General features: G+C 62.3%; 1 protein-coding gene across 3 annotated transcripts; it reads left to right on the forward strand.

The window, feature by feature from the left end:
- Positions 1 to 24,960, forward strand: BMP1 (bone morphogenetic protein 1). Of its 3 annotated transcripts, none has more exons than XM_069877564.1 (20): positions 1 to 195; positions 9,683 to 9,796; positions 10,302 to 10,454; positions 10,546 to 10,663; positions 11,901 to 12,079; positions 12,185 to 12,290; positions 13,376 to 13,500; positions 15,378 to 15,493; positions 15,773 to 15,875; positions 16,572 to 16,688; positions 16,766 to 16,911; positions 17,137 to 17,332; positions 17,844 to 17,969; positions 18,063 to 18,223; positions 18,343 to 18,523; positions 22,154 to 22,279; positions 23,421 to 23,548; positions 23,644 to 23,857; positions 23,952 to 24,202; positions 24,468 to 24,960. In XM_069877564.1, exons 1-20 carry the CDS (start codon positions 51 to 53, stop codon positions 24,600 to 24,602), a joined length of 2,940 nt encoding a protein of 979 aa, XP_069733665.1. In that variant the 5' UTR covers positions 1 to 50; the 3' UTR covers positions 24,603 to 24,960. The 3 variants fall into 3 exon arrangements, with proteins under 3 accessions (XP_069733665.1, XP_069733666.1, XP_069733667.1); XM_069877565.1 differs by having other exon boundaries at positions 23,952 to 24,191; XM_069877566.1 differs by lacking the exons at positions 22,154 to 22,279; positions 23,421 to 23,548; positions 23,644 to 23,857; positions 23,952 to 24,202; positions 24,468 to 24,960 and adding an exon at positions 21,189 to 21,585 and having other exon boundaries at positions 2 to 195.
- Positions 24,961 to 26,369: the final 1,409 nt, after the last annotated feature.

Genomic DNA, 26,369 nt, shown 5'->3' on the forward strand with positions numbered 1-26,369 from the left:
AAAATAAAAAAAAAAAATAAATAAGCCGCCTGTGCCGTGCGGCCGGAGCTATGGCCGGACTGAGGGGCTGCGGGCTCGGGCTGCTCCTCTGCGGGCTCCTGGCCCGGGCCATGCACTTCCCGGACTATTCCTACGTGCTGGAAGAGGAGGAGGAGGATGAGGAGCCCCTGGAGTACAAGGATCCCTGCAAAGCCGGTGGGAGCGCGGGGGATGCGCGCGGGGGGATGCGGGGCAGACAAAGGGGAGGGGGAGGGGGGAAAAGGGAGAGGGGGAGGGTGGTTTGGGGCGTGGAGGAAAGGGGGTTCGCCCCACCAGGCTCCCCAGCTTCGTGGCTTCGCGGTGGGAAACTTTGCGGGGGCTCCCGGCTGCTGGGATGGGGAGAGAAAGGGGGGGGGGGGGGGGGGATGCCAGCCCCGCTCCGAAGGGATCTGGGGCTGCTTAAGGTGGGGAGGGGGGCACCCGGCTGGCTGCGACCCCCCCCTGCCTCCCCGCTCAGGCTTGGCAGTACGGGCAGCTGTCAAAGGGGGTGGGGAGCCCCCAACCCAGACCCCCAGCCCACCCCGGACTGGACCCAGCTCACTCCAAACTGGACCCAGCTCACCCCATCCCACTCCAGACTGGACCCAGCTCACCCCAAACTGGACCTAGTGCGCCTCAAACTGGACCTAGTGCACCTCAAACTGGACCCAGCTCACCCCATCCCACCCCAAACTGGACCCAGCTCACCCCAAACTGGACCTAGTGCGCCCCAAACTGGACCTAGTGCACCTCAAACTGGACCCAGCTCACCCCATCCCACCCCAGACTGGACCCAGCTCACTCCAAACTGGACCCAGCTCACTCCAAACTGGACCCAGCTCACCCCATCCCACTCCAGACTGGACCCACCTCACCCCAAACTGGACCTAGTGCGCCCCAAACTGGACCTAGTGCACCTCAAACTGGACCCAGCTCACCCCATCCCACCCCAGACTGGACCCAGCTCACCCCAAACTGGACCCAGCTCACCCCATCCCACCCCAAACTGGACCTAGTGCGCCCCAAACTGGACCTAGTGCACCTCAAACTGGACCCAGCTCACCCCATCCCAGCCCAGACTGGACCTAGTGTGCCCCAAACTGGACCCAGCTCACCCCATCCCACCCCAGACTGGACCCAGTGCACCCCAAAGCTGGACCCAGCACCTCATTCCACTAACTGGACCCAGCAGATCCCATCCCACTCCAATACTGGACCTGTCTCACCCCAAACTGGACCCAGCTCATCCCAAACTGGACCTAGTGCACCCCAAACTGGACCCGTCCCACCCCAAAGCTGCACCCAGCTCACCCCATCCCATCCCACCCCAAAACTGGACCCATCCCACCCCCTCCTATCCCAAAGCCATCCCCAGCGCCCCATCCCATTCCAACGCTGGACCCAGCGCCGTTGGCTTTGGGGAGGGCTTGGAGCAGGGTGGGCACCGTGGGGGAACCGTCCGTGTCTCACAGAGGGAGATAAAGGGGACGGAAGGATTGGCGAGTGGGGAAACTGAGGCACGGGAGGGTTTGGGTCTGGTGGATCACGTTTCTCTTTAATGGCATCGTCTGCGCTGGAAGGCGTCTCTTGATAGAACTTTGTCTACACGAGGAGTTTTTCTAGCCAAAAATCCTTCCCTTCCTGCCCTCCCGGGCTGAAACAGCTGGGCTTGCAAAACTGTCCGGGCAGAGGCGGCTGGAGCCTCCGCTTCGCTCCCGCTTCATCCAGCTGAGCTGCAGAATCCCATCTTTGCTCGCTAACGAGCCCGATTCATTAGGGTTGGCTTTACCAGTGCTTTCGAGCCCCCTCCTCGCCGGCTTCCGTGCACCCCGAGACCCCCGTGGGGTTCGCGGGGCCGGCGAGGCGGCTGCTCCCCCCTTTCTTTTTGCCTTTACGAGATCCTTATGTGAGTAATGCAATTACAGCAGCTTCTCCCCAGGGGCCTGGAGGGGGTTTGGGGGTGGGGATCAGCCTCTGCCACGCATCCCGGGAGTGAGCCGGGAACTCACGCCGCAAACTCCGAACGGGAATATCGAACCGAGAATTCACCCTCGCTCGGGCTCGGCAGGACCAAGCTGGTGGGATCCAGCAGTTGGGGGCTGCGTGGGGGTCAAATCCCTCTTGTAGCATCCCCTCCCTGACCCGGAGAAGGGGTCGGTTTGATTTTTGGGGTATTTTTTCCCCCTGAAAGGCTTTGGGCAGCGCCGGAAACAGCTGAGCGCCGAGGCCTCGCCACCGCGGCTCCCAGGGAGGCTCCGGGGAGAGGAATTTGGGTTCCTCCACATAACTCATGCCAGAGGTATCCTGAGGCCGCCTTCCCCGGGCAGCACACGCGGCGTGCCAGCTGCCCCGGTGATGCCACCCAGCCACGCCGGTGCCAATGGGGCATTCCCATCGGGAAGAGCCACTCGTGCCATCCGCGTGGCCACCCGTGCCGCCGCGGCTCCTCCGAGGATGCCAAAACGGGGAGATCCGACCCCTTGGGCAAGGCAGGGAGGGAGGAATCCGTAGTGGCCTCGGTTTCCCTTCGCCCGGTCAGCGGGATGTCCCGGTCTCGGTGACTCGGTTGGATTTTGGTGGCGTCTCCAGCCGGGAAAAGCAGCCGGCACCGTGCCCGCCGGAGCGGGGCTCGCGGTGTTTGCAGAGCGAGCGCTAAACAAACACGTCTGGCCCAACGTTGGCTCATCCCGGGCGATCCGGGACTGGGGGGAGGATTCGGAGGAATTTAATCGCGGGAGGTGGGACCCTTCGGATGCCCCCAGCGCCCAGGGATGGATGCAGTGCCCCTCGCGCCCCGCATCCCTCCCTGCGGGCACGTTTTGGGGGTGCCTGGCTAAACTGGGGGGGCTGCAAGCGTCTGTCCCCACTCACGAGGAGGGGGACACGGCAGGAGTCACCTCAGGGTGGGGGGATTCAGCTCCCCAACTCCTTCCTTGGGGGGCTCAGCATCTCCAGCCCATGTGGGGATGGCAGGGATGCAGGTGACGATGACAGAGACGCAGGCGCGGGGTGCATCGCACGCAGGGATGGGGCTGGGGGGCCCCGAACCCCCCTTTCCTCGAGCGTACGAGCTCTCCAGCTGTGCCTGGAGCTCTCTAGCCCCGGCGGCCTGAGTTTCACCTAGATTCCACTTTCCAGGCGTAGCCAGCGGAGGCTACTGGTTGCAGTCACCCTTGTCAAGCTGCCCAACAAATATTTTCCAGCCGTTATACGTCGCTTATTCATGCAGGGTAGAAAAATCCACCCGCAGAGCCGTGGCCGGCGGGAGGCCTGCGGCTCGGGGCTCGGGACGGCGCAGAGACCTTGGAAATCTCCGCCTGATCCCGGGATCTGCTTTATCTTTGTGTAATCACCCGTTTGGCGCGACAGCGTGCCGCGGCGGGGGCGCGGGGTGCCACGGCGAGGCCGGACGGGGGTCTCGCTCACCGTCGCCGCCCTCCCCTCTCGGCTCCTGGGAAACCCTCCGGCTGCTGATTCACGCCGCTGGGGTGGCGGCAAGGGGGGGAGACGCCGTTTTCTGGGGCTTTGTGGGAAACACATGGGATGGGGCAACCTCAGGGAGTCACGGTCGGACCCGGGGAGAACAAAGCAGCCGGGTGGGATGCAGGGAAAGGAGGGAGGATGGCTCATCCGGGGTGGTTTAGCCCTAGTTTTTCCTCTTGACTGTGCCACGCGGGATGTTTTTTGGGTTAGAACGTGCCCCTCTGGGTTCCCGCAGCTTTGTTGAGGCTTGCTGGATGTCTCCAGCTTCGGAGAAAGCGGTGCTGCATCCCACGGAGAGCGGATGTCCTGCCAAGGGCTGTTGGTCACCGCTCTCTCATCTAACCGGGGGATCCCTGGTGCCAAACCCCTCCGAGGGTTCGAGCAGCGTGGCCGGGCAGACTTTGGAAGGAGTTAATCGGTGCCTGGGGAGGGCTGGATGGGAGAGGATTGAGCAATAAAAGCACGAGGGGGGTGGAAAGCATTTGCAGGCAGAGCGCTGGAGCAGAGGGCTGCGAGCTTGGTGCCCCTTGGCAGAGCCGGGGACAGGCACGGGGCCGCCGCCGGCATCCAGCGGCACAGCCAGGACAGCCTGGGTCACCCCCACATGTATCGGGGCGCATTCCCATCCCTGATATGCTCTCCGATCCCCAATGGGCTCCGATCCCTGCCTCGTCCCCGTTGGGCTCCCCTCCTCGCAGGGGAACGCGGCAACAGCCCCCCTGGTCCCCTTGGCAGAGCCCTTTGCAAATATTTTCCTTTCCAGCAGCTCTCCCTTTCACCGGTGACCGATGCCTCTGGCTTGGGTTGTGTTTTTTTCCCAGCAAACCTGCAGGGAGGACCCACTCCGCAGCGCTCCCCACGCGCTCTGACGTGCCTTGGGTTTGGCATCCTCCACGCCGAGCCCCGGAGGAGGCTTTCTCCTCCGTTTGCTGTCACGGAAGAGGAGCAGAAGGAAAATCCTCCCCTGGAGTGATCAAACCATCCCTCCCGCTCCTGGACACTTATTAGTTGGAAGCTGTTTATTAGAGGCCAGGCTGTATGGTGCTTATTTTCCGCTCCACCACGGCATTGCCTGGCACAGGGTGGGCACAAGGCTCGGAATCCACCCCCCGATGCCCAAGGCTGGGGAAGGGAATTGGAATTTCTTGAGCCGCGGATGCTCAGGGAAGCAGTCGTGGAGGTGGGTGCTGCCTGCAGGGAAAGGAGAGGAATTGGGGATAGGGCTCAGCCACCTTGGGTGGATGATCCTTTAGCATCGCTGCCTGCCCTGGCCGTGGCAGGAGGGTGCTCAGGGCTGATGCAGCCCCAGGGCTCGCAGAGGCTTGCGAAAAGGATGCGCCTGCAAGGAAGCAGCAGGCAGGGGGTCCCGGCTGCCTGCGGGGTCTGTGACCGATAGCGAAGCTGCTGTGTGCCAGGACTGGCTCTTTGCAGGGTTGCCCCTCGGTGCTGACTGGCTCCATCTCCCCGTGCCTCAGTTTCCCCACCGGTTGCACAGAGACCGTGCTCTGGCCTGGCTCCCAGCTTGGCCTCCGAGGCTTGAATTCCTGCTTTGTGCCTGTTGCGCTCATCGGAAGGTGCTCTGCGAAAGCAAATATTCCTCTCCCAGCGTTTACAGGCTGGCTGCCGGCGAGGGGCACCGGGAGAGGGGCTGCACCGCTGCTGGGGGAGAGGAGAGGCCTCTGTCGCCTCCGCTGCTCATCTCTGGCCTGTCCTTGGCGTCTCTGCGGGGCTCCTGGGAATGGGAGAGACCTGGGTCTTGGTGGGGACCTGGGTCTTGGTGGGGACCTGGGTCTTGGTGGAGACCTGGGTCTTGGTGGGGACCTGGAACTTGGTGGGGACCTGGGTCTTGGTGGAGACCTGGAACTTGGTGGGGACCTGGGTCTTGGTGGAGACCTGGGTCTTGGTGGGGACCTGGAACTTGGTGGGGACCTGGGTCTTGGTGGGGACCTGGGTCTTGGTGGGGACCTGGAACTTGGTGGGGACCTGGGTCTTGGTGGGGACCTGGAACTTGGTGGGGACCTGGGTCTTGGTGGAGACCTGGGTCTTGGTGGGGACCTGGGCAGGAGGTGGCAGTGGTTCTGCTCCCCACGCCCTACCAGCCCTTGGGATGCTCCCATCCCTCCACCCTCGCGCCCACGCCTGCAGGACAGACCCCGGCGGCCAGAGGGGACCCCCCAGCCCCGTCCGAGGGAGGTTGGTGCTCCTCTGGCCGTGGCCCCGGTGTGTTTTGTTGGGAGCAGACCTTGCAGCGGGCGCAGCTGGACTGGCGTGCGGGGGCGAGGGGGGCGGCGCGAGGAGCATTCCTCACATATTTAACGGCTCTGCCGAGCCACTGGGATGCTGCCCCGGTGACTGTGGAGCTTTACATCCCAGCAGCTCAGCTGAAGCTGGGATGCACCTATGAAACCGCTCTCCATCCTATCCCAGCGATATCGCCAGCCCTGGCCAGGGCAGAGCAGCTTGCTCCCTGCCTTCTCGCGGGCTCCGAACCCTCCGCTCTGATCCTTTCTTGCTCCGGGAGCGACGCTCGTGGCTCCACATCACACGAGGACTCGCGGTGGCCAGGCTGGAGCTGCTAAAGCCAGCGAGAGAAGGCTGAAACTTTGCTTTTGGGTAGGAGATGGTGCCATGAGCCACAGGAGCTCGTCCTGCCCGGTGCCACTTTGAGGGGCAGCGGGAGCCGCGCAGGGACAAGGGCTCGTCCCGTCCGTCACCGCCTGTGAAGTCTCGTTTGCCCCAGACTGACCTGGAATATGATCCCGTCCTGTTTATCTGCCGCCCTCCCCTGCCAAGGCTCCCCCGTCGCTCTGTTTGCTTTTGCCTGCTCACCAGAACATCGCGTCCGCGCCCTGGGTTATCTTTTTTATTCCTTCCACACGGTTCCCAACCTTGGTGGAGACCGAGGTCAGGCTCATCCCAGCGATGCCAGAGAGCTCAGGCCCTCGGGTACCCGTCTCTTACCCGGGGTGGGGGGATAAAGGATGCTGAGCAGCTCCTGCATCCCTCAAGTGCCGTGGAAAGGGGGACAGAGGGACCCGCAGGGTGACCCCCCGAGCCCTGCGAGCGTCGGGATGGGGTCCTGATCCGAATGAAAAACCTTGTTTGTCTAAAGCTTCAGCGCCGGGGCTTACGTCACGGTTCCAAGAACCCGAAAGAAAACACAGAGCACAAAAAGTCAAACAACAGCGGAGGGCTGAGTTATCTCCTGGCTTCGGGGTGAGGAAGAGCGCGGTGGGAGCCTCGCCGGCAGGTCCCAAGCAGCTGGTTGTTTTCTGGGTGGTGGAAGGGATGTGCACGGCTGGAGCCTGGATGCTCCCCTTCTCCCATTCCCGTTCCCATTCCTCTGGGGCCCACGGGGATGAGGATGGGGCCGTTGTGCCCTCGTAGCCAGTGTTTGCTCTTGAAGCTGGTGTCCTCTGGCACCGCATCCTCCCCCATGGCTTTGTGTCCACCCTGCTGGCACCGAATCCTTCCCATTGGCACCACGTCCTCGCCGCTGGCACCGCTGCAGCTCGGACCTTGCCCCCGGCGCCTCCCCAGCCAGGACTGAGCGAGCAGAGGGCAGCGCAGCCCACAGCCTCCCAGTTTGGGGATGGTTCAGGGGCACTGGGGCCCCTCCAGGGAGCCGAGCCCCATGGTCTGGGTGCGCTGGGGCACCCAAGTGGCACCGCGGTCCGATGGGTGAGGGTGCAGGGCACGGGTACCAAGAGGTGCAGGGATCCTCTTTGCTTGTAGTGAGAGGATGCTCGCTCGGAGGGAGGATGCTCGCTCCTTAAGCTGCTGCGGCACAAACTGGGGAGGGACAAGTGGCATCAGCGTCTCCAACAAATCCCCCTGGGGGGATTATCTGAGTCTGGGGGGTTGGCGAGCAGAGAACCCCCCCCCAAACCCACCTCCACGTGCTGCCACGGTGCACGAGGAGCGAGCAGGAGCAGGACACGACCTACGTGGGTGGTTCTCGACCCGATGCTTTGGGGTTGTCCGCGGTGTGAGCTTACAGGGATGGCTGCCGGGACATCCCCGTGTCCCCTGGGGGAGCACCAAGCTGCCTTCCCCTTCCAGCTGGGGAATTTGGAGGGGGAGCTCGGTTTTGAGCTGCCTCGCACCGCCTGGGAAAGCAGCCCCACGTCCCCGCGCTCGCCTGCCCGGCTCTCTCACGTATCCCAAATCCCTCACATATGGTTTCTATATCACTTGGCTCCGCCGGCGCTTGCTGGGCTGTACGCGAGCTTACTTTCCCTTGTCTTTCCATGCAGCTCTTGGCACGGGATGCTCGTCCTTCTCCTGGGCCCTGGTCCTCCCCCGCGCTGCCCGTTCGGACACGTCTCTCGCCGCCCCGGGGAGGGTGTGGGGAGCCCGAGGCCGGTTCCTAGCTCTGCTCTGCCCTCAAATTGCAGCCTGGCCATGCCAGCGGCAGGTCGGTGCCAGGGGAGGTGCCGGCCCCGGCTTGTTTGCTCTTCCCTTGGCTTTGCCACAGGTTCTGCTCTCCACCCCGGGGCTTCTTCTGCTGGGATGAACCCACAGGCCAGACGGTGCTGGGGACGAACCCAAAAACGTGGCTTTTTTGCCCCAAAGCGCTCCATGCTGCCACCAGAGCGGCGTTTGGGCTCGGTGCCACGCGAAGGCAGGGGGTCTGCTCGAGCTGGGATGACTAAGCTGGTCCTCTCGCCCCAAGCCGCTTGGTTTGGACTTGTCAGGGTTATCCTCATTGTCCTGCCTCGCTTTCGTAATTAGTGGCTCTTTGGGGAGCCGCTTGCTAATTGCTTGGAGCGTGAACTCGGCGCTGCTTTCCATCAGCCCCCAAGCTGGTCCAGCCACCCTGTTCCCCACTGCTTCCCAGCCCTTCCCGGGGGGCTGGAGAGGGCAGGGGGTGCCCAGGGCCACCCCTTCACCCCAGGTGCCCACAAACCCAGCGAGAAACCCAGCGAGATGCCCAGCTCCACCCCACGCCGGCCGCATCCGAGCCTCTGTGGCGGCGCCGGCACAGCCACACGGCGTGACCTCAGCCAGCCCTCGCGCCCAGACCACGGCGTTTCCGCAAAAGCCGGGTCCCCGGGGCTCAGCACCAGCCAAGTGCCGGGAGCCGCGTCCTGCAGCGTTGACTCAAGGCCAAGGAGGAAGAGGAAGAGCTGTGCGGGGTTGTGTCCTCCAGCCCCACAGTACCTGAGCATCTCCGCACCCCCCAGAGCGATGCTGGAGGGGCTCCTGGCCCCAGCAGATGGACAGACAGACGGACGCCCCTCGGCTGGCTCCTTTCCTCTGGTCGCTGGGCGCAGCGGGAGCTTCCCGGGGCCATATGGCTTTGCTTGGTGGCAGCAGATGCCTCGGAGGTTCTTGGAGCATCCCAGGGCTGTAGGAGCTCATGTTGGAGCATCCCAGGGCTGTGGGAGCTTATAATGGAGCATCCCAGGGCTGTGTGAGCTCACGTTGGAGCATCCCAGGGCTGTGGGAGCTCACGTTGGAGCATCCCAGGGTTGTGGGAGTTCATGTTGGAGCATCCCAGGGCTTTTGGAGCATCCTAGGGCTGTGTGAGCTCACACTGGAGCATCCCAGGGATGTGAGATCTCATGTGGAAGCATCTCAGAGCTGTGGGAGCTCATGTTGGAGCATCCCAGGCTTGTGGGAGTTCATGTTGGAGCATCCCAAGGCTGTGAGATCTCATGTGTGAGCATCTCAGAGCTGTGGGAGCTCATGTGAGAGCATCCCAGGGTTGTGGGAGCTCACATTGGAGCATCCCAGGGTTGTGGGAGCTCATGTGAGAGCATCCCAAGGCTGTGGGAGCTCACGTTAGGCTCAGGGACAGGAGCAGGGCAGGAAGGGAGTCCCGAGCCCAGCGCTGGGTTTTGCAAAGCGAAAAAGAAAGCAGTTTTGCAACGCAAATAATAACACAAAGCCTAAAAAAGTGACGGATCGGGCTTGATGGGAACCAGATGTGAGCGCGGGGCTGGCTCCAGCTGCCAGCAGAGCCGACACAGCAGCAGGATGGGGAGCTGGGGGGTTCTGGCCGGCACCACGCTCGCTTTCCCTCCTGTCCCCCAGTTTCAGGAAAGGGGGAGGAGGAGGAGGAGGAAGGGCTTGCCTTCCTCTTCATGGCCATTCCAGGCCTGGAAGAAGCTCCAATGGGCTTTGGGGTCCCCTAGCAGAGTGGTGGGGGGCTCACGCCTCCTCCTCACCCCTCCAGCTGCCTTCCTGGGAGACATCGCCCTGGACGAGGAGGACTTGAAGCTCTTCCAGGTGGACCGGGTGGTGGACCTGGCTCGCCGCACCATCACACGCTTGCCCACCAACTCCTCAGGTACCTCCGCAGCCCTCCCAGCCTCCTGCATCATAGAATCATAGAATCACCAGGTTGGAAGAGACCCACCGGATCATCGAGTCCAACTATTTCTCTCAAATACTAACCCATGTCCCTCAGCGCCTCGTCCACCCGTCCCTTAAACCCCTCCAGGGAAGGGGACTCAACCCCCTCCCTGGGCAGCCTCTGCCAGTGCCCAGTGACCCTTTCTGTGAAAAATTTCTTTCTGATACCCAGTCTGACCCTCCCCTGGTGGAGCTTGAGGCCATTCCCTCTCATCCCATCCCCTGTCACTTGGGAGAAGAGCCCAGCTCCCTCCTCTCCACAACCTCCTCTCAGGGAGTTGCAGAGAGCAATGAGGTCTCCCCTCAGCCTCCTCTTCTCCAGGCTAAACCCCCCCAGCTCTCTCAGCTGCTCCTCTTCTTCTCCAGCCCCTCAGCAGCTTCGTTGCTCCCCTCTTCTCTTCCCCGCGTGCTCTCTGCTCTCACCCCTCCGCTCCCCGCAGGCAGCAACGCCACCGGTGCCAGCGTGCGGCCGGGCCACCAACCACACAACCGGGGCCGGCAACGAGCGCGGAGCCGCCGCGCGGCCACGTCGCGTCCGGAGAGAGTGTGGCCGGACGGGGTCATCCCCTACGTCATCAGCGGCAACTTCAGCGGTGAGTGCGGGGGCTGCGGGGAACTCTGTGTCCCTGCCGTGCCTCAGTTTCCCCGCGCCAGGCTGATGGTCCCCGCCGCCCCCTCCCGCAGGCACCCAGCGAGCCATCTTCCGGCAGGCGATGCGGCACTGGGAGAAACACACGTGCGTCACCTTCCTGGAGCGCAACGACGAGGACAGCTACATCGTCTTCACCTACCGCCCCTGCGGGTACGTGCCGGGGGTCCCGGGCTGGTGTCACGGCCACCCAGCCCCTCGGCTCTCGTGCCGCAAGAGGGGAAGCGCGGCAGCTCGTTCAGGCGCTCGGCTGACGTGTCTTGGCACCCAAACGCGCCTTTTGGCATCGGCGCGGTGCGAAGCGGCTGTGCGGAGGGGTTGGAAGCAAAGGGAACGCTTCCCTGGGGTCTGGTCCTGCAGGTGGTGGGGGCGCAGGAGGTCTGGGAGCCACCGAGCCGTGGCACGAGCCACCGTGGGCTGGGGGCTGAGAGGGGTGGCACGGCACCAGCCCGGGCTTGCGAGCGGGGCTGAGGCCAAAGGAAACAGGGGTTTGGAAGAGCTCGGTGTCTTCACACGTCAGGACACGGCCCCGGCCAAGCAGATGGTGGTTGGGAGGAGGCTTTCCCCTGGAACGGGCTCAGCATCCCTGCACCGGTGCAACCCCGGAGCTGGGGTCTGGTCCAGGGGGCAGGATGGCACCCACGGGACCTGCAGACGGGGCAGGACATGAGCTCTCCTGGTTTCCAGGCAGAGCTGAGGCTGGAGGAACAGCTCAGGCTCCCCACGTGGGCAGGGTGACTGAGGCTTCCAGCCCACCAAGGCAGCAGGGATGCTTCCCAGATCATACAATCCTGGAATGGTTTGGGTTGGAAGGGACCTCCAAGCCTACCTTGGAGTAGACCAGACCTACCCAGGGACACCTCCCACTGGATCAGGGGCTCCAAGCCCCATCCAACCTGGCCTTGAACCCCTCCAGGGATGGGGCAGCCACCCCTGCTCTGGGCAACCTGGGCCAGGGCCTCCCTGCCCTCACAGCAGATCCTAAGATCTCATCTCAATCTCCCCTCTTCCAGCTGAAATCCATTCCTCTCATCCAGTCCCTGCCCTCCTTGATATAAAGTCCCTCCCCAGCTCTCCTGGAGCCCCTTTCAGTCCTGGAAGCTGCTCTGAGGTCTCCACAGAGTCTTTTCTTCTCCAGGCTGAACAACCCCAGCTCTCTCAGCCTGTACAGGAGGTTCTCCAGCCCTCAGATCATCTCCGTGGCCTCCTCTGGACTCACTCCAACAGCTCCATCTCCTCCCTGTGCTGATGTCCTTCCTTTTTGTGCTTCCTTGCTGCTCCCCATCAAGCAGGACGTGTGGGGCTGATGCTCGTGTCTTTACCTGGGGAAGTTCTTGTTCCACGGGCAACCTCCCAGGGCTCACCCGTTGCCCCCCGTGTCCCCTCCCAGGTGCTGTTCCTACGTGGGGCGCCGAGGAGGAGGCCCCCAGGCCATCTCCATCGGCAAAAACTGTGACAAATTCGGCATCGTGGTGCACGAGCTGGGCCACGTCATCGGCTTTTGGCACGAGCACACACGCCCCGACCGGGACGACCACGTCTCCATCATCCGGGAGAACATCCAGCCAGGTGGGAACCGTCCTTCCTTCTCCTCCTTCTCCTCTTCCTCCCGGGTCTTGGGGCGCTGGGGCACCCCCTGATGGCATCTCCGTCCCCCGCCCCCGGCCTCCGCAGGGCAGGAGTACAACTTCTTGAAGATGGAGCCGGAGGAGGTGGAATCGCTGGGCGAGACGTACGATTTCGACAGCATCATGCACTACGCCAGGAACACCTTCTCCAGGTACGTGGCCGAGGGGCTTCTTTGCATATCCCCGTCCTTCCTGCAGCCCTGGGCACAGTGGCACAGGGTCCTCAGTGGTAGGGACAGTGGCACGGGATGCTCAGTCCCCATGGGGGACAGTAACATGGGGTCTCCAGCCCCTTGCAGGGCAGTGGCATGAGGTCCTCAGTGGTGGGGACAGTGGCACAGGGCCCCCAGCCCCTTGGGGAGAGTGGAATGGGGCCCTCAGTGGTGGGGACAGTGACCAAAGGTCTCCAGTCCCCTTGGGGGACAGGGACATGGGGTCCTCAGCTCTTGGGACGGTGACTAAAGGTCCCCAGCCCCTTGGGGGCCAGTGGCATGGGGTCCCCAGCCCCTTGGGGACAGTGACAAAAGGTCTCCAGTCCCCCTTGGGGACAGTGGCACAGGGTCCCCAGCCCCTTGGGGACAGTGACACGAGATTCCCAGCCCCTTGGGGACAGTAACATGGGGTCCTCAGCCCCTTGGGTACAGTGGCACAGGGTCCTCAGTGGTGGAGACAGTGACAAAAGGTCCCCAGTCCCCTTGGGTGGCAGTGGCTAAGGGTCCCCAGCCTCTTGGGGACAGTGACACAAGGTCCTCAGGCCTTGGGGGCAGTGACAAAAGGTCCTCAGTCCCCTTGAAGGACAGTGGCACAAGGTCCCCAGTTCCCTTGAGGACAGTGACATGGGGTCCCCAGTCCCCTTGGGGGGCAGTGGCACAAGGTTCTCAGCCCCTGGGGACAGTGGCGCAAGGTCCCCAGCCCCTTGGGGATAGTGACATGGGCTCCTCAGTGGTGGAGACAGCGACCAAAGGTCCCCAGCTCTTGGGGACAGTGGCACCTCATCAGCCCTGCCCCGGGTTGATGCCTTCCCACCGCGCTGGGCAGGATGAAGCCCCACCGGTGGGGCAGGGACAACGCTGTCCCCGTGGCCATCTCCGCTGGGGACACATCCCTGTGGCCACCTCCTCTGGGGACACGTCCCTGCTGACTCACGGTCCCGCAGGCTCTAATTAGCGGGGCTGGTTTCAGCCTCCTTCCCCGTGCTCTGCGGCTGCTCCTCAGCCTCTCGCTGCTCTTGCCCCAGGGGCATCTTCCTCGACACCATCCTGCCCAAGTACGACGTCAACGGCGTCCGTCCCGCCATCGGCCAGAGGACACGGCTGAGCAAAGGGGACATCGCCCAGGCCCGCAAGCTCTACCGCTGCCCCGGTGAGTGCCGCCACGCTGGCTCTGCACTGGGGTGGTCCCTCATTTGGTGGGGTTTGGAGTGGCCACCAGGCTGGGGTGGGCACGCATTAGGCTGTAAATCCTGGGAAACGGCTCTGCTTTCCCTCCGAGCCCTGTTGGAGGAAGCATCACCATGGCTGGACCCCCTGTTTCCAGTGGAAAAACACTTTTTGGGGTCCTCTTTGCCACCAAACCCCATGCAAAGAGCACATGAGTTGCCTTTCTCCATCCATGGTGCTTTTCTGGGGCATTTGTGAACAGTAGAGAAATGCGAGTCCTCAGTGAGCCAGGGGGCTCTCAGCTGCCCTCTCAGCTGCCGTCTCCTCCAAGAGCCAAGCGTCCTCCAAGAGCAGGGCATCCTCTGAGGGCATCCTCCAAGAGCAGAGCACCCTCCACGATCAAAGACTCCATGGAGAGCGTCCTCCAAGGGCATCCTCCAAGAGCGGAGCGTCCTCCGAGAGTGTCCTCCAAGAGCAGAGCATCCTCCACAATCAAAGCCTCCAAGAGCGGAGCATCGTCCGAGGGCGTCCTCCAAGAGCGGAGCATCGTCCGAGGGCGTCCTCCAAGAGCCGACCATCCTCCATGATCAAATCCTCCATGGAGAGCATCCTCCAAGGGTGTCTTCCAAGAGCGGAGCATCCTCCAAGAGCCGAGAATCCTCTGGGGGTGTCCTCCAAGAGCTGAGCATCCTCCACGATCAAAGCCTCCATGGAGAGCATCCTCCGAGAGCGTCCTCCAAGAGCCAAGCATCCTCCACGATCAAAGCCTCTAAGAGCCGAGCATCCTCCGAGGGTGTCCTCTAAGAGCCGAGCGTCCTTCTAGGACGTCCTGCAAGAGCAGAGCATCCTCCGCAATCAAATCCTCCATGGAGAGCATCCTCCAAGAGCATCCTCCAACCCACCCCAGCACCAAGAGGGTTTTGGATGAGGACTCCACCAGCAGGATGAGACGCTGTGGTCCCACCACACTTCTCCCTGGGGCTGGTTCAGAGTGAGGAACGCTCGGCGCAAACCGGCACGCGTGTCAGGACCATGACTGGTGCTGAGGACCGTGAGCGGTGCCGTTGCTCCCGGCACGGGGGAGGCTGGCACGAGCCCCCTGGCTGAGGCACGTGCTCTTGGACCAGACCAGCAACATCTGCAAGAAGTTTGGCTCTCACGTGCTCCTGCTTAATTCCAGCGACTAATTAGCAGCCTGGAAAGGGGACGCCTTTGCGAGGGGCCCCGGCAGCCGCCGGTGTCACGTTTGGGGGCTGCAGAGCTGCGAGCGCAAGCCGGAGAAGTGATTAATTTGGAGTCGGGGGGAGAGAAGCCCCCACCAAAAGCCCCTCTGCAGCCTGGTTTTCCCTTCGCTTTGTTTCCACTGTAAAGCAAGGAGGGGAAAAAAGGCAGCGAGCCCAGGTTTTAAGTCTCCTTTTTTTTTTAACGTTTCACCTTTCATCTCGCAGCCCCAAGTGGGAGGTGGGGAAGGGAGGGGGAAAGCGAAGCGCCGTGCGCCGTGACCGCGGCATCATGTGGCTTCCAGATGGTGAGGCTGGGTTGGAGCCAGCTCAGGTTCTCTTAAACCTGATTGGGGAGGGGAGCACAGGATGGCTACTGACCCTGGGGTTTGGTAGCCAGGTTGGGGGCCACAGCATTGGTGATGGGGAGCTGGGAGCATCGCCACGTGCTCCAGCGTGGTTTGGTTCTTTTTGGGGTGGCCGCAGCAAAGCGATGATGTGGTTTGGGTTTTTTCCTATCAGAGCTGGGAATTCAGGTGATAAAAGGGGACTGGGGGCACTGGTGTGATCTTGGTGCTGCCCGTTCCCGCGGTGCCAGGTGCTTCCCGGTGCTCTGACCGCCACTTTTCCTCCTTCGCAGCCTGTGGGGAGACGCTCCAGGACAGCCAAGGCAACTTTTCCTCTCCTGAGTTCCCCAACGGATACTCTGCCCACATGCACTGCGTCTGGAGGATCTCCGTCACCCCCGGAGAGAAGGTACCAGCCGCCAGCGTGGCCCTGAAGACCCCCCACCTCCCCCCAGCCCTCCTTTCCCTCCTTTCCCTCATCTCCTACCCATTTTTTGCGATGCCCTCAACCCCAGCATCCCCCCACGCGGTGCCCCGCTGCGCTTTGGGATGCTCCTGGGCATCTCCAAGCAGGTCCAGGTGCCATCTGGAGCATTGTTGGCACCCGGCATGGTTGAGCACTGCGCTCCAGACCTCGCAGGAGCTCACCCTACGCCGTTTCCCCACCTCCTTTTCCCTCTGACCTTAGATCATCCTGAATTTCACCACCCTGGACCTCTACCGAAGCCGGCTGTGCTGGTACGACTACGTGGAGGTGAGAGACGGGTTCTGGAGAAAGGCCACGCTGCGAGGTAACCAACCAGGAGCTCTTAGCCTGGCCGGCACCGCCTGCCCCGCTGCCCTCTCCTCCTGCCCCAGCGCTGGGGACGGAGACAGCGAGGGGCTCCCCTCTACCTGGGATGTTCGGAAGCCCTGGGAGGGGGGAGCTGACCCTGGAGGGGTTCTTGGTGATGGGGCTCCCAGTAAAACCAGTGCAACTGACTCAGCTGGCCAACACGTCTCCGCTCGGGGAGGTGCTGGTGTCTCAGTCCCATCGTTAGGATGAGAGGAAACAGCCTCAAGTTGCACCAGGGGAGGTTTAGGTTGGATATTAGGGAGCGTTTCCTCACTGAGAGAGTTGGACCAGGCATCCCGGGGCGGTGGTGGAGTCTCCATCCCTGGAGGGGCTTAAAGAACGCGTAGATGGGGCTCTTGGGGACGTGGTCTAACAGGCACTGTGGGGTTGGGCTGATGGTTGGATGAGCTTCGAGCTCTTTTCCAAACTGAACAATTCCCTGTGAACTTGATGTTCCCCAAACCCCAGTTGACCCCGCGCTCCGAAATAACCAGTTGGCGTGGAACAGCCCCAAAATCCAGAGGGGAGTGAGGGGAGAAGCAACCCCTTCCCCTTTGGGCTGCTGACAGGGGGCTGCGGGGAGGGATGGGGACGTGGTGGTGACGAAGAGGAGGTGCCCGGCCAGCAGCCCAGCACACACCTTCATCCCCAGGCAGGTTCTGCGGGAACAAGCTGCCCGAACCCATCATCTCCACCGACAGCCGCCTCTGGGTTGAGTTTCGCAGCAGCAGCAACTGGGTGGGCAAAGGCTTCTTCGCCGTCTACGAAGGTAGCGGGGGGCTGGGAAGGGGCGCGGGGCAGGCAGCGGGGCCAGGGGGGCCTCAGACGGCCTCTCCTCCCTTCCAGCCATCTGCGGGGGGGACGTGAAGAAGGACAATGGGCACATCCAGTCCCCCAACTACCCCGACGACTACCGGCCCAGCAAGGTGTGCGTCTGGAAGATCACGGTCTCCGAGGGCTTCCATGTGGGCTTGACCTTCCAGTCCTTCGAGGTGGGTGAGCATCCCCCCAGCTTCCCTGGGATGGGGAGGGGAAATTTCCCAGCATGGAGTTGCTGCCGTTTTCAGTTGCATCCCTCTGCACCGCCTCCGTGCCTCAGTTTCCCCACGCAGCAGGCTGGCTCCCTTGGCTGATGGGTGTGTGGCTGTAAGGAGAGGAGCAGGGAGGGTTTGGAGATGCTGAGACCAAGATGATGTCCTGCTAACCCCAACCCCTAGATTGAGCGACACGATAGCTGCGCCTACGACTACCTGGAGATCCGGGATGGCAGCAGCGAGTCGAGCAGCCTCATCGGGCGCTACTGCGGCTACGACAAACCCGACGACATCAAGAGCACCTCCAACAAGCTCTGGATGAAATTCGTCTCCGACGGCTCCATCAACAAAGCGGGCTTCGCCGTCAACTTCTTCAAAGGTAAGAGGTGGGGAGGGTCCAGGAGCCCCACTGCTTCTCACCACAAGGAGGATGTTGAGGCTCTGGAGCGAGTCCAGAGAAGAGCAATGAAGCTGGATAAGGGGCTGGAGAACAAGAGGAGCGGCTGAGAGAGCTGGGGGTGTTTAGCCTGGAGAAGAGGAGGCTGAGGGGAGACCTCATTGCTCTCTCCAACTCGCTGAGAGGAGGTTGTGGAGAGGAGGGAGCTGGGCTCCTCTCCCAAGGGACAGGGGACAGGATGAGAGGGAATGGCCTCAAGCTCCACCAGGGGAGGGTCAGGCTGGACATTAGGAAAATATTCTTCACAGAAAGGGTGATTGGGCACTGGCAGAGGCTGCCCAGGGAGGGGGTTGAGTCCCCTTCCCTGGAGGGGTTTAAGGGACGGGTGGACGAGGCGCTGAGGGACATGGGTTAGTGATTGATGGGAATGGTTGGACTCGATGATCCGATGGGTCTCTTCCAACCTGGTGATTCTGTGATGATTCCTGCGCAGAGGTGGACGAGTGCTCGCGTCCCAACAACGGTGGCTGCGAGCAGCGCTGCGTCAACACACTGGGCAGCTACAAATGCGCCTGCGACCCTGGCTACGAGCTGGCGTCCGACAAGCGCCGCTGCGAGGGTGAGTCCTCCCCCTCGATTCCACCTTGTCCGGCATCCCTAATCCCGGGAATGCCAAGAACGTGACGGGCACCGGGTGCTTCCCACCCTGCAGCCGCCTGCGGAGGTTTCCTCACCAAGCTCAACGGCTCCATCACCAGCCCGGGGTGGCCCAAGGAGTATCCCCCCAACAAGAACTGCATCTGGCAGCTGGTGGCCCCCACCCAGTACCGCATCTCGCTGCAGTTCGACTTCTTCGAGACTGAGGGCAATGACGTGAGTCAGCCGAGGAGCGGCCCCTCTCCATCGCCCGCGGCCCCCGCCGCCCCCGGGGGCTCGTGGGGTGGCACAGCCGTGCCCCCAGCCCCGTGTCCCCCGCCCCTTGCGCCCCGCAGGTCTGCAAATACGACTTCGTGGAGGTGCGCAGCGGGCTGACCGCCGACTCCAAGCTGCACGGCAAGTTCTGCGGCGCCGAGAAGCCGGACGTCATCACCTCCCAGTACAACAACATGAGGATCGAGTTCAAGTCGGACAACACCGTCTCCAAAAAGGGCTTCAAAGCCCATTTCTTCTCAGGTAGAGCTGCCCGGTCCCAGCATGGGCATCCCCTGCCTTCCCTTGCCAAGCCGACCCTCCCCGCACCCCAAAAGCATCGCTACCGCCTGCCCTCACCCAGGGGTGCAGCCCCCGGTCCCAGCCTGGCATAAAGTGTCTCTACCCAACAAGATCTGAACCCCTCAGCCTCCACCAGCTCAGCTGGCAGCACATTTTGCTGCCTTTTGAGGCTTTCCTCCCATTTTGGGGGGCGATTGGCTCCTACCTCGGATGCTGGGGCGCTCCTGGGCGCTCCCCACGTGGCCAGCGGGTGCTGCTCCAGCTGCATCCACAAAGGCAGGGGAGAAAAAGTTCTGGGAATGGGGATGTGCTTAGCCTAGGAGGCTCTGCACCTGCCAGGGTGGAGAAGGTCTCCTCTACCCCATCATGGGCTGGGTGCTGCGCCCCTTGGGAGGCAGGGAGGGCGGCGATGCCCCCTCTGCTGCCCCGCTCCACCCCACTACGCTGCACGGCCACGGGCTTCTCCGCTTCCCGGGAAGGGCGCTCCGTATCCCACCACATCTCAGGTCCCTGTGGTGCTCCCTCCTCCCAAAAACCATTACCTGCTTATCCCCGTGGTCCTCTCTCCTCTCCTGCTTAGGTTTAGTGGTGGACAGGTATGTTTGGACTTGATCTCTTTTCCAACCAAGCGATTCTATGATTCTCCTGGGCTGCTCCAGTTGGGTTTCACCTGCAGTTGGGTCTAGGGATGGGGATTTGGAGCAAAACACACGACCGGCTGCAGCCGAGTGTCACCCAGGGCTGGTCCCTGGGCTGGAGATGCTGCAGGACCCTCGTAGAAGAGAGGGTCCTCCTCAGCGTGATGCCCTGGACATCAGAGACCTCCAGGACAGGCTGGGCTGGACTCGATCGCCGATGCCTTGCACTTCCACTGCTTTTTGGCCCCATCAAGGCTGTTTTTGAGGGGCAGCGTAGCCGCTGAGCTGCAGAGAGCAGCCAGCATCCCTACGAGCTCTTGGGGTTCCCCGTGGCAGCCCAGAGCAACAGAGACCCGCGGGCCGGGCTTGGAGGATCTTTGCTTTATGTTTTTAATTAAAACCAAGGCAAGTAAGGTGGTCCAGCGGGGCTCAGACAGCAGGAGCAAAGCGAGACCTCAGGAAAGCCCAGCGGCCGAGCAGCAGCGGGACCGTGGGGCAGCCGGGTGAGTCTCCCTTCCCTCTTCCTTTTACCCTTCTCATCCTCCCCCTGGGATGCACAGCAGCTCCCAGGGAGGCTGCCCCTATCCCAGACCACCTAACCCTCTCCTCTGCCTCTCCCTGCTCAGGTCTTGGACCACTCTGGAGGACTCAGCCACACCAAGGTCCCTCCTCTGGTCACCTCGCTGGGGTCGCTGCTGGTCCCTGGGCGAAGCATCTCGCACGTGCGGCTCATTTTTAGCCGCTGAGGGTCTCTGCGCTCCTTCCCCGCTGCTCTGGACGCAGCCAGACGCCGCTCCTCATCCCTCGGTGCCACCTGGGCACCCACTGTCCCCCTGGTGAAGATGTGGCCCCTTCCTCCTCCTCAACCTCCTCCTCCTCCTCGTGGGCCGGGGCGATGGAGGCGACAGGCGGCTCCGTTGGCTCACGCAGAAGGATGCTCTCGCCCAGGAATCCTCCGCGGTGTCCGCAGCCAGGTACGTGCCCTCAGCTCTTGGCTGAGTCCCCGGCGCGTCCGTCGCAGGGTGCTGGGCGCAGGCAGGGGCTGCGGGGCGGTGAGCGTCCCCGAGGTGTTGGGGTGCACGCTGGGACGGCGGCGGCGAGCGCACGGCAACGCCGGGTAGCAGCGAGCAAGCTGGTTTAGAATCCAGGATGGCTAAAGACACCGGCCCGGTGGGCTTCTTTGCCTCTGCCAACTCTCTCCGCTCTTGTCTCGCCCGCCCAGGCTCCCTCCGTCCCCCGGTGCTGGAGCTGCTCTGAGCCCGCCCGGCCCATCCGAAGCCCCTTCCCATCCCCAAACGAGCCTTTCCGCCTCGCTTCCTCTCCCAGACCTAGGAGATGTCAGGTTACAGCCTCCAGGCGAGGGGCTTGGGGTGGCCCCGAGGGGCTGGGGGGGCTGGGGCAGGACTCCCCTCGCTGCTGCTGGTGGCTCCAGGAGGGATGCTCTTCTCCAGCATCGCTCCCACAGGGAGGCTTGGGATGCGGGTGCCTGCTTGCTGCTGGCTTCCCCCACCACCCCCCGCTCCCCAAACCGTCCCCCATGGAGAAGGGGAGCAAGGAAGGGCGCTGGGCATGGCCCCTCAGCCCCAAAGCAGGGGTTGTGGGCGGATGACGAGCCGGGAGAAGCCGGCGATAGGGACCGTGGGCAGGTGGGGGGCGCGGGGAGGTAAGTACGGCCAACCTCGGGGGGATGCCTCGGTCTGGGCAAGTCCGAACCCCTCCAGCACCATTCCCCGACGCCCAGGAACCCACTCAAAGCCCGTCTTTATCTTCTCAGAGCCAGCCCACGCCGTCTCCTTCTCCTCTTCCTCCCCGCAGAGCCTCTAAGCCCTGGCTGCACGAGGGGCTCGCGGGGGTCCCCTCCGCTCCCTGCTTCCCCGGCTGCCGCTCTGCATGCCCCCAACCCCAACCGCTTCCCCATCGCTCCCCTCCTTTTCTTTTCTTTTTTTTGTTTTTTTGGGTTTTGTTCTCTTCTCCCTCTCTCTTTGCAGAGAAGAAGCAACAGCTGCAACCCCCCAAATCTCGCCCGCCCGGCCTGAAGTTTCGCCTGCAGAAGCGGCCGCGGGTCCCATCCTGAGCGTCGCCGTCCTCTCCATCTCTCTCAGGAACGCCGCGGCCAGGGCGCCGCGCGGGAGCACGCCGAGCCGAGCTGTGCCACCGGCCCTGGCAGCTCCTTGCTTGACAGAACTGGTTTTTGGCCTTATTTTTAATATTTTTTTCCTTATTTTTTTGGTTTAAGCCCCCTCCCTGCCCCACCTCTGTGGGTTTTTGTCATGGACCAGCTGACCTTGGTATTTTTTTTCCCCCCCTCCCGAGTTTTACTGTGTCTGTGACATTTCCCTATCGATGAGTAAAGAGGGACTCCCGTGTCCTGGTCTTTCTTGTGCATCTTTTGGTTGTCACTGTGTGTTTTTCTGCCTTCCCCGTCCGTGCCATAAGCAGGTAATGGTTCTTGTACCCATGGGTGAGGCCAGGGAGAGGAGAATCCATCCCATCCCCTGGCTTAGGGAAGGGAGAGGAGAACCTGTCGCATCCCATCCCCTTGCTTGGGGAAGGGAGAGGAAAATCCATCCAATCTCTTGGCTTGGGGAAGGGAGAGGATGACCCATCCCATCCCCTCGCTTCGGGAAGGGAGAGGAGAATCCATCCCATCCCCTGGCTCAGGGAAAGGAGAGAAGGACCCATCCCATCCCTTGGCTTGGGGAAGGGAGAGGAGGACCCATCCCATCCCCTCACTTGGGGAAGGGAGAGGAGAACCTATCCCCTTCCCTGGCTCGGGGAAGGGCTGGGGATCTGCTTGCTGCTGGTGTTAGGTGCTTGCTTGGCTCCCAGCGGCGTGGGGCTGGGGACGGGCACGCACCAAGCGAGGCTGTTTCACGCCGGGACACCACGCCGCGATGCCGGCTGCTGGGTTTTCCCACCCCGCTCAACCCCGGTCCCTCTGCTCTCTCGGCAGACAAGGACGAGTGCTCCAAGAACAATGGGGGCTGCCAGCACGAGTGCCTCAACTCCTTCGGCAGCTACGAGTGCCAGTGCCGCAGCGGCTTCGTGCTGCACGACAACAAGCACGACTGCAAGGAAGGTGAGTCCGTGCCCCTGATCCCCCATCCCCAGCAGGACCCTCCCCGGAGAATCATTCAGGTTGGAAAAGAGCTCTAAGCTCATCCAGTCCAACCAGCAACCCCACCGTGCCTGCTAAACCACGTCACAAAGTGCCACATATACACATTCTTCGAGCTCCTCCAGGGATGGAGACTGCACCGCTGCCCTAAGCAGCCCAGTCCAAGGCTTCACCGCCCTTTCATAGAATCACCAGGTTGGAAGAGACCCATCGGATCATCGAGTCCAACCGTTCCCATCAATCACTAACCCATGTCCCTCAGCACCTCGTCCACCCGTCCCTTAAACCCCTCCAGGGAAGGGGACTCAACCCCCTCCCTAGGCAGCCTCTGCCAGGGCCCAGTGACCCTTTCTGTGAAGAATTTTTTCCTAATGTCCAGCCTGACCCTCCCCTGGTGGAGCTTGAGGCCATTCCCTCTCGTCCTGTCCCCTGTCCCTTGGGAGAAGAGCCCAGCTCCCTCCTCTCCACAACCTCCTTTCAGGGAGTTGGAGAGAGCAATGAGGTCTCCCCTCAGCCTCCTCTTCTCCAGGCTAAACACCCCCAGCTCTCTCAGCCGCTCCTCTTGTTCTCCAGCCCCTTATCCAGCTCCGTTCTCTTCTCTGCACTCGCTCCAGAGCCTCAACATCCTTCTTGTGGGGATGGCTCAGAACTGACCCCAGGATTCGAGGAGCGGTCTCCCCAGGGCCGAGGCCAGAGGGAGAAGAACCTCCCTGGCCCTGCTGGCCACGCCGTGTCTGATCCAAGCCAAGATGCTCTTGGCCCCCTGGGCCCCTGCTGGCTCCTGTTCAACCAACACCCCCAGTTCCTTCTCCTCCAGGCAGTTTCCAGCCAGACTTCTCCTAGTCTGGAGCTGCTCAGGGTTGTTGTGCCCCGAGTGCAGGACCCGGCACTTGGCCTTGTTAAACCTCCTGCCATTGGTCTCAGTCCAGCGGTCCAGCCTGTTCAGATCCCTTTGGAGCCTCCCGACCCTCCAGCAGATCCACACTTCCACCCAGCTTAGCATCACCCGCATTCGGTGGAGAAATCTTTCTTAATATCCAATCTAAACTTCCCCTGGTGCAACTTGAGGTCCATATCCATGACCTCCCCATTGTCCCTGCAGCCGGCTGTGACCACAAGGTGACATCCATCTCGGGGACCATCACCAGCCCCAACTGGCCTGATAAATACCCCAGCAAGAAGGAGTGCACCTGGGCCATCAGCACCACACCGGGACACCGCGTCAAGCTGGTAGGGATGGGGAGGGGACCAGGGGGTGGGCAGCATGGAGGGTCCCCTCCACCGAGCCTCACGGAGCGCCGGCGGCTCGGCCGTCGCCCCCGCAGACGTTCTCGGAGCTGGATGTGGAGGCGCAGCAGGAATGCGCCTACGACCACCTGGAGATCTACGACGGCAAAGATGCCAAAGCCCCCGTGCTCGGCCGCTTCTGCGGAGCCAAAGAACCCGAGCCCGTCGTCTCCTCCGCTAACAAGATGTTCCTCAAGTTCGTCTCCGATAACTCTGTCCAGAAGAAGGGCTTCGAGGCCACCCACACCACAGGTACCGGTGTGGGGTGGGGAAACCTGGTTATGGGGCAGAGGGGAGACCATGGACCTTCCTAAACCCCCCTTCCCACTTTTGGCTTCTCCTCCAGTGTGTGGGGGCCAGGTCCGTGCCGAGGTGAAGACCAAGGACTTGTATTCACACGCGCAATTTGGGGATAACAACTACCCGGGGGGCTCGGACTGCGAGTGGGTGATCATGGCCGAGGAGGGCTACGGCGTGGAGCTCATCTTCCAGACCTTTGAGATCGAGGAGGAGGCCGACTGCGGCTACGACTACATGGAGCTCTTCGATGGCTACGACGGGACAGCCCCACGCCTCGGCCGCTTCTGTGGGTCCGGGGTGAGCTGGGGATGCGGGGAGTGAGGGGGGATGGGTTGTGGGGTGGAAAGGGCTGTGTGGGTGAATCATAGAATGGTTTAGGTTGGAAGGGACCTTAAAGATCATCCGGTTCCACCCGTTGCCATGGGCAGGGACACCTCCCACTGGATCAGGGGCTCCAAGCCCCATCCAACCTGGCCTTGAAATCATTGCACAGTAGGGTGCGATGCATCCCAGGGATGATGCTCGTGGTCTTGAGCAACCCCCCTCTCCCTCCTCCCGGCAGCCCCCGGAGGAGGTCTACTCAGCCGGAGATTCCGTGATGATCCGCTTCCACTCGGATGACACCATCAACAAGAAGGGTTTCCACCTTCGCTACACCAGCACCAAGTTCCAGGACACGCTGCACACGAGGAAATGAGGGCCAGGGGTCCCGGCCCCACCGCGGGCAGGGGAGGAGGAGGAGGAGGAGAAGGGCAGGGAGGAAGGAAAAGGGGGAGCCTTGCCCCCCGCACAGACTGCACGGAGGAGCACGCAGCCAACCTCAGCACTCAGACACGCTCACACGGGGCTTGGGCACCCCCGGGCACAAGGGCAGAGGGGGGGTCCCCTCCGCCAGCAGCTGCTCCCCACTAGGTGCTTGGGGGGCTGAGCGGGACCTGCTCCCCTCCTCGCCCCGGCCGAGCCGGCCACCGCTCTGAATGTACAAACCAGTAACCGGGAAGAGCCCAACACACAGAAGGTGCTGTCTCCCTCTTGTACCCATAAAATAAATACCCTTGTACTTGGAGGGGGGGCCTCTTTGCTTCCAACCCAGCATCCCCTAGGGAAAACAGCGCCACAAACTGAGGGCTGGACCAGTGGGAGAGCATCCTACAGCAGATCCCAGTCCTTGGGGAGCTTGGGGAGCGGAGCAATCCGGTTCCAAGTGGTGTCCCCAGGGCTCAGTGCTGGGTCCAGCCCTGTGCAATGTCTTTATCAATGACCTGGATGAAGGCATCGAGTGCACCCTGAGCAAGTTTGGGGATGACACTGAGCTGGGTGGAAGCTGGATCTGCTGGAGGTTGGGAGGCTCCAAAGGGATCTGAACAAGCTGGATCCATGGGCTGAGACCAACGGGATGAGGTTTAACAAGGCCAAAGGCCGGGTCCTGCACTTGGGGCGCAACAACCCTGAGCAGCTCCAGACTAGGAGAAGTCTGGCTGGAAACTGCCTGGAGGAGAAGGACCTGGGGGTGTTGGTTGAACAGGAGCCAGCAGGGGCCCAGGGGGCCAAGAAGGGCAAGGGCATCTTGGCTTGGATCAGGCTGAACAGTAGGAAAAAATTTTTCATGGAAAGGGTCATTGGGCAGTGTCCGAGGCTGCCCAGGGAGGGGGTTGGGTCCCCTTCCCTGGAGGGGTTTAAAGGTCGGGTGGACGAGGTGCTGAGGGACATGGGTTAGTGTTTGATAGGAATGGTTGGACTCGATGATCCGGTGGGTCTTTTCCAACCTGGTGATTCTGTGATTCTATGAATTGGCTGGTTGTGATCTTCCCCCCTGCTGGGTGGTGGGTGCTGGGCTCTGCCTGCTCCCCAGGGCTCGGCTTCGGGCAGCCCCGCAGGTAGGACAAGGACATGTGGGTGCGGGGCAGATGGGTACCGTGTGCTCCTGCCACCGCGTCCCCACGCCGCCCACCCCCGCCGCAAGCAGCAGCAGATGGCTGGTGGGCTGCGGCACGAGCCCCCGCGCTCCCTCGTGCCTCGGCACCACGTGCTGGGAGACGCGGCTTTGCATCCCCTCCTTCATCCCTGGGTTGCTGCTGGTGTCCCTGATGGAGGGGTGGGAGTGGTCCTGGATTGCAGGGGGGAGGCTGGGGGTGCGATCCTGGGGGGGGGCTTTGCCCAGACGGGATGGTGATGGGCATCAGGGCTTTTTGTGCAGAAGGGTTTGCAGCATCGGTGATGGCCAGTGGGGCTTTTCATCTAGAAGGGTTTGCAGTTTGGTGATGGACACCATGGCCTCTCATCTAGAAGGATTTGCAGCCTCGTTGATGGACACCAGGGCTTATCACCTAGAAAGGTTTGCAGCCTCATTGATGGGTGCCAGGGCTTTTCATCCAGCCTTGGTGATGGACACCAGAGCTTTTCATCTAGAAGTGTTTGTAGCCTTGGTGATGGACACCAAAGCTTTTCATCTAGAGGGTTTTGC

This window comes from Phaenicophaeus curvirostris, chromosome 27, assembly GCF_032191515.1.
Source record: "Phaenicophaeus curvirostris isolate KB17595 chromosome 27, BPBGC_Pcur_1.0, whole genome shotgun sequence".
Classification (NCBI taxonomy): Eukaryota; Metazoa; Chordata; class Aves; order Cuculiformes; family Cuculidae; genus Phaenicophaeus; species Phaenicophaeus curvirostris.

Coding starts and splice junctions, on each gene's coding strand:
- BMP1 (XM_069877564.1), top strand. CDS start 51: ATGGCCGGACTGAGGGGCTGCGGGCTCGGGCTGCTCCTCTGCGGGCTC. Junction 9,797..10,301: donor CTTGCCCACCAACTCCTCAG/GTACCTCCGCAG, acceptor CGCTCCCCGCAG/GCAGCAACGCCACCGGTGCC. Junction 16,912..17,136: donor TGACCTTCCAGTCCTTCGAG/GTGGGTGAGCAT, acceptor CCCAACCCCTAG/ATTGAGCGACACGATAGCTG.